Source organism: Myxocyprinus asiaticus, chromosome 16, assembly GCF_019703515.2.
Source record: "Myxocyprinus asiaticus isolate MX2 ecotype Aquarium Trade chromosome 16, UBuf_Myxa_2, whole genome shotgun sequence".
Lineage (NCBI taxonomy): Eukaryota > Metazoa > Chordata > Actinopteri > Cypriniformes > Catostomidae > Myxocyprinus > Myxocyprinus asiaticus.
Window position 1 is genome coordinate 3,675,993 of NC_059359.1, and position 12,527 is coordinate 3,688,519.

General features: G+C 34.3%; 1 protein-coding gene across 1 annotated transcript in view; it reads right to left on the bottom strand.

The window, feature by feature from the left end:
- The window catches only part of iglon5 (IgLON family member 5), a 242,426-nt gene that overhangs the window by 16,477 nt on the left and 213,422 nt on the right, over window positions 1–12,527 (bottom strand). Inside the window, exons 5-7 of the mRNA XM_051721423.1 lie at window positions 10,340–10,471; window positions 9,794–9,914; window positions 7,875–8,026 (exon numbers count right to left, since the gene is read on the bottom strand). Of these exons, the coding sequence (XP_051577383.1) occupies window positions 7,875–8,026; window positions 9,794–9,914; window positions 10,340–10,471 (405 nt within the window). The remainder of the gene's footprint in view (window positions 1–7,874; window positions 8,027–9,793; window positions 9,915–10,339; window positions 10,472–12,527) is intronic.

Sequence of the window (12,527 nt, forward strand, 5' to 3'; positions counted from 1 at the left end):
TCCAAAGAAACATTAAAACGGCAGTTATCAAACCGCTTATTAAGAAGCCACAGCTTGATCCTGGGAATTGGCTAATTATAGACCGATTTCAAATCTCCTATTATGTCGAAAATACTAGAAAAGGTCATGTCCGGGGCCTGGGTAGCTCAGCAAGTAAAGACGCTGACTACCACACCTGGAGTCACAAGTTTGAATCCAGGGCATGCTTAGTGACTCCAGTCAGGCTTCCTAAGCAACCAACTGGCCCGGTTGCTAGGGTGGGTAGAGTCATGTTGGGTTAACCTCCTCGTGGTCGCTATAATGTGGTTCTCACTCTTGGTGGGGCACGTGGTGAGTTGTGTGTGGATGCCGCGGAGAACAGCGTGAGCCTCCACATGCGCTAGGTCTCCGCGGTAACGCACTCAACAAGCCACGTGATAAGATGTGTGCATTGATGGTCTCAGACACGGAGGCAAGTGAGATTCGTCCTCCGCCACCCGGATTGAGGCGAGTCATTACGCCACCACGAGGACCTAGAGCGCATTGGGGATTGGGCATGTCAAATTTGGGAGAAAAGAGGAGGAAAAAGAAAAAAAAGAAAAGGTAATGTCCTTTAAACTATGTTCATTTCTACAGAGAAATAGTACTGTATAAATGAACAATTTCAGTCAGGAATTAGGCCCCATCACATTACAGAGACTGCACTTATCAGAGTTACAAATGACTTGCTCTTTTCATCTGATCGTGGCTGCATTTCTCTTCTAGTGCTTTTAGATCTTAGTGCTGCCTTCGACGCCATAGATCACGACTTTCTCTTGAATAGGCTTGAGAATTATGTTGGCATTTGGGGACTTGCATTAGCATGGTTCAGGTCCTATTTATCAGACCACTACCACTTTGTATATGTAAACGAGACATTGTCAAATCCAACAAAAGTTAAGTATGGAGTGCCACAGGGATCAGTTTTAGGGCCTCTGCTTTTCTCCTTATATATGCTTCCGCTGGGAGATATTATCAGAAATCGTGGAATAAATTTCCACTATTATGCCGACGATACCCAACTTTATATTTCTTCGAAACCCAATGAAATTTCACAATTCTCCAAATTAGCAGTGTGTATCAATTAAATCAAAAATTGGATGGCTAGAAATTTCCTTCTACTCAATTCCAACAAAACAGAGGTACTAATTATTGGACCAAAAACCTCTAAAAATAAGCAGCTAAAATATAATTTGACTCTCGATGGATGTACACATCGTCTTCTTCAGCAAAGAACTTAGGTGTTATATTTGATACCAATCTGTCCTTTGAAAATAAAATTTCCAATGTTTGTAGAACAGCATTCTTCCACCTCAGAAATATTGCTAAGTTCAATAAATAAACTTCAATTGGTTCAAAATGCAGCAGCCTAAGTGCTGGCTAGAACCAAGAAATATGATCATATTAGCCAAATTCGATCATCGCTACATTGGCTACCTGTTAAATTTTGTATTCATTTTAAAATTATGTTAACTACATACAAAGCTTTGAATGGTCTAGCTCCACAGTACTTAAGTGACCTTCTGACATGCTATATTCAATCACGTTCATTACGATCGCAAAATTCTGACGTGTTAATAGTTCCTAGAATATCAAAATCCACAAAAGGAGGTAGATCCTTTTCCTATTTGGCTCCTAAACTATGCAATAGTCTCCCTAACACTGTTTGGGACACAGACACACTCACTCAGTTTAAGTCTAGACTAAAGACTCATCTATTTAGCCAGACATACACCTAATTTATTCTTCAACTCACAATTAGACTCCTTTAGTTAGGTCTACCGGAACCAGAAACATTTCTCAGAGACATTTCTCATAATCTATAACTCGAATGGCATCTACGCTAATATTATTCTATTTGTTTCCATGCCTCAATTCATATCGATTCATATCCCGAGGTTACCAGAGCCGGCCAGATCCAGCACCGTTCCTGCTTGGTGTCGGACTCTACTGCTACGTGTTGCTGAGTGATGATGACTAAATGCAGCCGGTGCTAGCCAGACATCACTTCAGTCTTTTACGATGGACTTCAGAGGATGAACTGATTCCAACTTGAACCATAAGACATAGGATACTTTATATGACACTGCCTGAACCTTGGACTTAGGATAGACCTCACTGAAATGACCTGCTGGTGGAACTGCAATGCACCTCAATGATCTCTGCCTGCATCACCTTGGTCTAATGATGGACAACACTTTTAAAATGGAATACACAGACAATCAATTAAATCGCCAACAAAAGCCTTCATCAGCCAACTAACAAAGGACAACGCATCTATGTGAAGTTCTGCAGTTAATCCAGGATGAACTTCAAAGACATTAGTCATTAATCTTACAGTTCATATAAAATATTTGTTTAAACACTGGCCCTTAACACTTACTTAGTTTACTAATTTTAAACCATGATTTACACTGCACATAAATAACTAATACTGGCATTATATTCATGCGGTTTAGTCAGAGGGGAACTGGCCCCCACAGTGAGTCTGGTTTCTCCCAAGGTTATTTTTCTCCCTTAACAACATCTTATGGAGTTTTGTGTTCCTTGTCACAGTCGCCTTCAGCTTGCTCACTGGTGTTCTAAATACAATTATTATTTAATTATTTATTTTTATACACATTTTACAGTCATATTTAATCAAACTACACGATGACTCTAAGACTTTATAGATATTACAGTTTCGTTTTCTGTTAATGCGAGGAATTAGTGTTGTGAAAAGCGCTATACAAATAAAAATGACGACTTCACATTAAACTAAACTAGTGAAGGCAAAAAGTTATTAAATATGGTGTAATACATCTGTATTTTACATCTTGAATTAAACAAAGCATATAAGATGGAAGAGGTCACATATATAGTAAAAATACATGTTAATAAACTATATAGTTAATAAAGCCTGAAAAATTTAGATACACTTTTCTGGATTGTCTACAGTAGTTAATAGTTTTGCATTTCCTGAAATATATATAAAAAATAAAATAAAAATTGTGGAAAGTTTTATGTGAATTTTCCGCTCTGTCCAGTGAGTAAGACTTTAACTAATGTGAGATAAAAGCATTATACCAGCAGAAACCCTTTCTGTGCTAGGCAGCACTATGCTCCATCACTCCAGTATAATATTCCTGTGTAGCAACATTTTGTCTCTCTTTCCATAAATACAGGGTTCACCATGACCTGTTCCATCCTCCTGCCTTGACTCACCCCAGGAAGTTTTGCTTGCTAAGAGCTCTTTATTAAATGTTGTATTCAGCAAACTTTTCTACCTGCTGTCACTTCTCTTAGTTTGGTCCAAAGCCTGGTCAGCCTTTATCTTGGAAGTTATGATTACAGAGTTGACTTTGTGCTGCTTTTGTTTTGGGTTCTAACAGTACCATTTGATAGGTTGCCTTTAGGACTAGCAAGAGCGTCAGCCTCAAAAGAGTGAGATCGCCTAGTTGAGTCATATTCCTTACACATTTTTTGCTTGTGGAAAAAAAAGGCAAATCAATCAATTAAATATAAAAAAAGCAATTTTTTAAAGCAATTAAAAGGAACAGTTCACCCAAAAATGAAAATGTTTTCTTCATTTACTCCGCTTTTTTAATTTGCATGCCTGTATATTTTCTTTCTTCTGTGAAACAAAAGTGGACGGTGATTTATACTGCCAAGCTTAAAAGAAAATCATTTTTTGTTTGGGTAAACTATTCCTTTAAGGAATATTCCAGGTTTAATACAAGTTAAACTTAATTAATAGCATCTGTGGCATAATGTTAATTACCACAAAAGTTATTGACTAATCCCTCCTTTTCTTTTTATATATATATATATATATATATATATATATATATATATATATATATATATATATATATATATATATATATAAAAAGCAAAAATCTGTGTAACAGTGAGGCACTTACAATGGAAGTGAACGGGGCCAAATCCGAAAACGTTAAAATACTCACTGAATTGTAGTGTGATAAAATCGCTTACTAACCTTTTCTTTGTAAAGTGATATCAATTTTACAACCTTGCTGCCATGATAACGAAACACCTTAAACCCTTTAATCCCGGTAATTTAGTAGTCTGCTGCAAAAATTAGGATTTTCAGCAACTTCACAGCTCAAATAATACACGTTTTAACAAAAGATTTATTGTAAATGCTTTTATAATATTTTAATCGTAACAATTTTTCCTTTAAATAATTATCCCCATTCACTTCTATTGTACGTGCCTCACTGTAACCTCGATCAACAAAATCAACATTATGCTACAAATGCTGTTGATTGAACTTAACTTGAATTAATCTTGCATGATGATTCGAGTTTCTGGGAGAAACCAACATAAAATGTGGTAAAGATCAGGACTGGTATTATATTGGAGAGTTGTCTTTTTAAAAACTTTTTTTGTGCCACATTTTGTCAGAAGTGGAGCAAGAACTGTGGTGGAGTATTTTAGCAGATTATAAACAAGGTTTAACTCTGTAATGAAAAGTAATGTGTACAGTATACAACACAATGTCAAAATAGGTATTTCACAGTACCGTATAAAATAGAAACTAAAATCATTTGCACTAAATTACCATGGGAATGGAATGACAGAACGGACAAACTTGCAACACTATTTGGTTACTTATCTTGTATTATCCTAGAAAACATTTATGTGTGTAAATGAGTACGAGTATTTAGGAGCTAAAACAATAAATCTTTGCGGTAAATTAAATTCAGCAAAGCGAGAGGCTTAAATTAAAATCTTCACATCTAGTTGTTTATATATTCCTTTGTTAATCTGCAGCTGTTAAGAGAAGTTCCTGTTGCCTGCAGACTGCAATGTAACTTTTGACCTGCCTTCTTCACAACAGTTCTCCTTCCTGGAAATCTCCCAGCATTAAGGAAATGATTATAATTTAAAAAAAGAGCACTAATGGTGTGTTCACACAGGATGCATTCTTGCATCACAAACAGCTAGACAGAGCGTAATGAAATTCAACAGAAGACGTGTAAAATAGAACAGATGTAATAACAACCCTGATGTAATGAAGAACAAACATGACGTTTCTGAAACTCTAAAAATCCATCATAAAAATACAATTAATTACATGCTCTGACACCGCAATGAGTAACATAAACATAAACCATTTCAATATTTATTGTGTGAAAATTATTTCTATAGATTTTGCCCCTAATAAAGTTTTTTCAAAGTTAGTGTACTTGTTAACCAAGTGGACAATGAAGAGCATGCTTGAGATGAAATATGAGACAAGTGATCTCTGAAGAAAATAAAGAAAAATCAAGGTAAATATCACTTACGAGCAGAATATTTTTTTAAGCTATATTTTGCCAAATTATACTAAACGTATGAAAATATTATTTCATTGTATTTAGGATACATAAAATTCTAGCTATGAAATTAGACAGACATTTTATTTCAAAAATGTTAAAATGGTCATTTCTAGAAGCATGATTTCCTCCACAGAATTCTATTAAACACAATACAGAAAATAACACTGTGGTTGGAATTTTCATGACAAAAATGATATAAATCTGTGATGCATGTACATAAACTGTTGAACATTGTTAGTAGACAAATAATAATAATAATAATAAAAAGTAAGGGTTTGTAAATATTTTAATGAGACTTTACTTTTTTGAATTCCAGTGCTAAAAGTACCCGAAGTTAAAGAAACACCAGGATCAGGAATTATGGGGACACCAAAAATGCCCTCTGGGGGCAAAAAATGCACTCGAAATGACATCTTATGTCTTTTAATTTGTAAATCTGATATAATGTTTAATATTCAATTATAGTCCTAGTTATACATATTATGGCATAAATATGAATTAATTAGGGATGCACCGAAATACAAATTTTGGGCCGATATGAAACTGATTTTAACAAAAAAACTATAGGCCAATAATGATATCGATATTTTGCAACTTACCTTACTTTGTCATCAGATCACTAATACAGATCACATACTTAAGAATGCATAACAAATTTACACAGAAGCACAAAAGCTGTTTCACGGTTCTAACAAAAATAATTTCCAATGAACATTGGATCTGTTGAACATGACAGGATTTAAAGAGAGACACAATGAAAGATAAATACAAGATAAAAAGATACAAAAAATGACTAATTATGATAACATGATGGTTGATATGAAAAAAGTTATTTTGTACTTCTTAAACATTTTTGCACTTCTGTTTTTGCAGTTTAAGTCAAAGCCTTTTAAGGATTATTACTTGTGCAAAGCCAAATTGGAATTTTAATCTTAACTCAATCAATCACGCAGCCTTAATGGATACAATACCAATGTCTCAGAAGTCAAAGTTTGCTTGTTTCAAAGTGTTTTGGATGGTTTCCCTCATCATGTATAGGTAAGTGCTGCTTTCACAACTGTCATGTTCGTTTATGACATTTTTTCCACATTAACGTGAGAACGAGAAAGAATAAAAATTAAATATTACATATTCTTAGGAGTACCAACTTTCCTACATATTGAGGCTATTATTATTTCTGGAGTTTTTACACAGCGTATTACTAATTAATTATAAATAAACCATAATTTTTTCATATTGGCATTTTCATGCTTTTTACCGAAGTAACATGTACATGTCATCATAATGTGGATAACTTTCTTTTTAGTCCTGATTTTCCAAGATGGGGGCGTGTCATTTAAAGAATCATGGCATAAACAAATTGATATGGGTTATATTTTTCTCCCCAATCTGGAATGCCCAATTCCCAATGCGCTCTAAGTCCACGTGGTGGCGTAGTGACTCGCCTCAATCCGGGTGGCGGAGGATGAATCTCAGTTGCCTCCACGTCTGAGACCGTCAATCCATGCATCTTATCACATGGCCAATTCTCCGTGGCATCCACGCACAACTCACCACGTGCCCCACCAAGAGCAAGAAACACATTATAGCGACCACGAGGAGGTTAACCCAACATAACTCTACCCACCCTAGCAACCGGGCCAATTGGTTGCTTAGGAAGCCTGACTGGAGTCACTCAGCACGCCCTGGATTTGAACTTGCGACTCCAGGTGTGGTAGTCAGTGTCTTTACTTGCTGAGCTACCCAGGCCCCAATATGGGTTATCATTAAGCTTTACATAATTGTGAATGCTGGCAGCACAATTCAGTTTGTATGCATTTTATACAGTTGATGAAGGATAGCGATAAAGTTTGGGAAAAAAATACTACTACTTTATCAGGTTTGTGAAGTGACAGGCAAAACTACATTTCCCATTCTCTGTGGCTGGCTGCATAAGAACAATATAAATACAGGATAAAGCATCAATTACACACATAATGCAAATTATTTGCTCTTAATTGTTGCACAAAGTCTAAAAAGCTTTCTGTGTTGGTCAAAAAGAGGGAAAGGAAATCGAAATCCCCCAAATCACTTTATGCACATCACATCGTAATTACACATTCTGAGCTCATAATTAAGAACTTCACACAAGGATTTGTTGAAGGCAGCAATAGTGAACATGTTACTTTGGCCCACATGCATCATAGTCGCAAACTTTTCAAAATACTCCACATTGCAATTTGGCATAAATAATAGTTTATTCCACTTATCCATTATTAATAAGGGGGGAAACGATGCAATTTGGTGAGTGCACTATACTATCTGCATTAAAGTACCATCAATGGATTCATTGCTATTATCTGTCTCTGGCAAAGCTTGCTGAAAACAAGCCTCAGGCAGCAAGAATTGCACACTCGCTTATTTAGTACAGTGGAAAGTCACTTCCTGGAGGATGTTTATTTATCCTTCACTGTATGCCTTTGTAGATTTATTAATGTTTCAGAAATATATAGCAAAGTGCTCTCAGAGTTTTAGTGCAATGCGTATACTTACTGAAGAGTAGCATGCTAGCGTTGGAAGCCCCAAGACGGTTGGAGGCGAAACAGGTGTAGTTGCCAAAGTGTTTTTCTGTGACATTGGTGAAAAGCAGCAGGGAGCGTGTTTTCTCGTTTTTAATCTTTAGTGAGTTATCACTCTCTACCGGCCTGAGAAAAAAGTAATATGAAAGATCACACATTAGAGAAGGTGACTTCTCACGTAAACCGCTATGTGCCATTTCTTATGTTTCACAACACTGGCATTAAATTGCTTACTTTTGAAGAATTTATTTCATTATTTACTTGCCCTCATGTTGTCCCAAACTTATATGGCTTTCTTTCTTTCATGCAACACAAAAAGGAGATGTCAGGCAGAATGTTAGTCTCATTCACCTTCATTGCATCTTTTTGTCCATACAATCAAAGTGAATGGTGTCCAGGGCTGAGAGTCATTTCTAACATGTTTCGTTAGATTACTCAAAATCAGAAAAGCAATCTGAATACTTTAGGTTACTTCTTCAGCACTGGCAGATTTATTTTACTTGTTTTGACTTTAAAATGTGAAAAACAAGTGAAAAAAATCTGACAGCACAGAAAAAATAAAAAAAATCTGAAAAACACTTATGCAGTGTTGCTTCTGTTTTTTTTAAAGTAAACTGTAACACATTTATTAAATTTAAGAAGTGCATTTATCATGTTTTAAGTATTTTTAGATGCAAAAATAATCCTTAAGAACAGGACTTTTGCAGTACACCTTTTCCCTAATATCAAGAAAAATTTATTATCTGACATAACAAAAATACAATTACATTAAAAATAAATTAACTGGGAAAAAAGCTTAAATATATTAAGCAATGTTGCTCATCTTTTAAGAAAAAAATTATTTAAAGTTTAATACATTTATTCAATGTATTAGTATTTTTTAAAAAAAGTACATTTATCTTTTTTTTTTTTTTTTAAATGATTTTTAGATATTTTTACAGGAAATCAATGCAAAAATTATCCTTAAGAATATGCCTTTTGCAGTACACCTTTTCCCTAATATCAAGAAAAAATTATTATCTGACATAATAAAAATACACTTACATTAAAAATAAATTATCTGAAAAAAGCCTAAATATATTAAGCAATGTTGCTCCTCTTTTTAAAAAAAAGTTAATTTAAATTTTAATAAATGTATTACATTTATTAGTATTTTAAAAAAAAATAGTTCTTTTTTTTTTAATGATTTTTAGATATTTTTACAGAAAACAATACAGAAATTATCATTAAGAATATGATTTTTGCAGTACATCTTTGCCCTAATATCAAAGGTCTTATTAAAAAAAAAATAATAATATATATATATATATCTCCTACATATGATATAATATATAGATCTGAAATGGACAATTTACAAGTTTAACTATTTCTGCTGCTCCAAACTTACTATGAAACCCCACAATAAAAATTTTTTTTTTATTTGTTTGTTTTGTTTTATTGTATGTGGATTCTGTTTATAGAATTAGGCAGAAAATATATTATTTATAGTTTTCTATACAATAGCAAAGGCTACATTGGTTAGCATTTCTCATTTAAACATCATTTATTCTTGTATAAACACAGAAACCACCTAAAAAATGCAAAGTAATCTCTTCAGTAATCAAAATACTGTTTTAATGTAACTTTATTCTGATTACAAATTATTTAAATTGTAACTGTAATGCAATTCAGTTGCAAATATGTAATATTTTAAATACATATTTAAATTAATACTTTAATTTAACACTGTTACATGTATTGTGTTACTTCCCAACCCTGATGGTGACTGAGGCTGACATTCTGCAAAACATCTCTATTTGTGTTCCACAATATAAAGAAAGTCATATGAGTTTGGAACAATCTGAGGGTGAGTAAATAATTTTTGGGTGAACTATCCCTTTAAAGTAACCTTACCGTCGGTCATCCCGGTACCATTCGAAGGACGCAGTGGGCACAGCCATTGCTTCACAACGTAAAATGGCAGTTTTCCCCAGCTGTGCGGGCATGTTTTTCACATCTGTAATTATTGGTGGATCTAAAGACATGGGGTGTAAAAAAACAAACAAACAGACAAATTATACTTTAGTCAAAGTATGGGTACTATGCTAAAATTTTACTCAAAAGATAAACTAAAAACATACTTAAGTGAATGTATTAAAGACGTTTATTTTATGTTTTGTGGAAAAATAACAGCAAATAGTTTTGGAAAGACACAAGGGTGAGTAAATAATGACAGAATTTTCATTTCGGATGAAATATTCCTTTAATGGGGTACAGTTACTCGAGTAATTTAGACTCCTGTAGAGACGAGAGGAGAAGATGAAAAGATAAAGGGTTCATTTAATTCTATAGACAGCCAATTGCAATCCAATTTATATTTCCATTACAGCACCATCGAGTGTTTAGAAATGATCTCATTAAGATGTCAAAGTGTGTTTCTGACAGCAGCAGTGCAATTACAGTTGACCGTGACTTTGACTCGACGAGTGTCTGGTGGCGCAACGTTGTTGTTGGTGACACATTCAAATTCCTCTGCTTGATGCCGTTTGATTTCTGTGATGTCCAGAAATTCCCCTTCGCTCATGAGACCGTCTGCAAAGACAGAGGATGAGAAAGGTGATTAAATACACATTGTCAGAGATTGCATTAACTGAAGATTTCATCATTTAAGGCAGGCAAATAAAGAAAAAGTTATCTGGTCTATAGCACAACAGAGCCCATCCACTGTTTTTGTCTCCTTGGTTCCGGAAGTGCTTTTCCCATTCATTTTGTCCATAGGGAATTCATAAAATCCCTATTAAAGTGTTCTAAGCCATGAACCAAACCAGCCAGCTTCAAGGTGAATCACAACATTAAAAACTTTGATTTGAAGCAAAAAAGTATTTCAAAATCTGACAAAAAGACAAAAGGTACAAGACTGTGTACTTTACGTCTTTTGACATATGAAAGAATTGTCAGAAACATTCACATTTTTTGACATTAAACTGTTTTTAGTACCAGACAAACTATAAAAAGAAATAGTAAAAAAAAAAAAAAAAAAATATGCACGTTTTTTTTATTTTTATGTATCATACTGAACTAATATTTTGAGCACAAATGCATCATGGACGTAGTCTTTCACTCATCTGTGATATTTTTAATTGATGGTGTATGTAAACATGCGCTTGTGTGATACTGTATGTGAGTGCGTCTATTTACCATGCTTCGGACTATGTATGTGCGTTTTTTTTCAGCTCATATCAGCATGGATTGGTTGTGAACCATCAATACAATTCAAGCTTTGCAAAGGAACTGTTATTGAAGGATGGGGCAGTTAAAAATACTTGGACCCGATCGCAACCACTCCATTCATGACTATTTCAAATGTCATGACTGTTAGATGGTGCTGAGTGTTAACAGTTGTGCTTGGGTGAACAGTTTAATATACTCGGATGCAATGTGTTGGATGTGCGTTATGCGTAAACCCTAAAATTTAGTTTTATAATGTTGTGGTGCTTGTTCATTCTCTTCCGATTGAGTTTCAAATATGGCTGTATTTGAGGGGCTGCACGATGTTAACCAGTCATAACAGTGGCTGTTTACATTGCAGTTTTAAGGAGCCGCTTAGGCCAAAACTGAACATTTCAGACAGAGGGCAAGAGACTGGGTGGAAAATGATCATACTGTATATTACTAAATTATGACTGTGTGTCCTTACTTTAGAAACATTAGAATGAGAATATTGTGAGAAAAAAAAAGACAATTACATTTTAAAAAGTGCTCAGGTGACCAGACTGCAAAATCGCAGTGTCTGTTGTTTTGTTCATATTTCGAGAGCATAATTAAAAGAAAAAGCAAAAAACTTGCAACACAGCGCTTAGTACAATGAAAATAACTTAAGAACAGATGTTCTTAATGTCACATTAAAAATATCAAGCATTACCATTGATGGGTGTAATCCAGTTACAAAGTAACTAGTTACTGTAATCGAATACTTTTTAGTAATAAAAAGTAGTGTAATGCATTGCAGTGTCATTGTAAAGGAGAAATGTGTGGTGCTGAGTGTGTGACCTGAACAAGAAAGAAATATAGACATTTTTGAATTTATTGAGTGGAAAAGTGATTTAGAAAGTAACTTAAAGGTAAAGTAATTAGTAATGTGATTACTTTTTCATTTAAGAAATTAGTAAAGTAATCTGCTTACAATTTTAGATAAATAATTTGTAGAGGATTACAATTTTTTAGAAACTTACCAAACTTTACCAAACAATGTAATGGGAACTTGAAGTTTGTTATACAAGCATTGACTTTTGTCTTTTCAACATTAGAACTTGCGCTTGACAGTCATGCACGAAAATAGTTCTTTAAATCTCCTGTGACATAAATATAGTGATTGTTTGCAGTGCTGCCTCTGTGCAGAATGTCATATGAGAGTGTAATAGTGTACTTAGCTCTTCTAGGAAAGCAGCTGAGCTGTAAGCATTTTTCCACATTGTCATGTTAAATAAAAAGAAGGCCTAAGGACATGATGGCAAGCAACATGAACATTTTTTCTCCTTATTTAACATAAAGAGGACACATTTTATCTGAAGTGACTCTCAGTTTGGGTACTACAGGGACTGTCTCCCTGGAGAAGCCTGATGTAGAATGTCTCGCCGAGGCGCACACA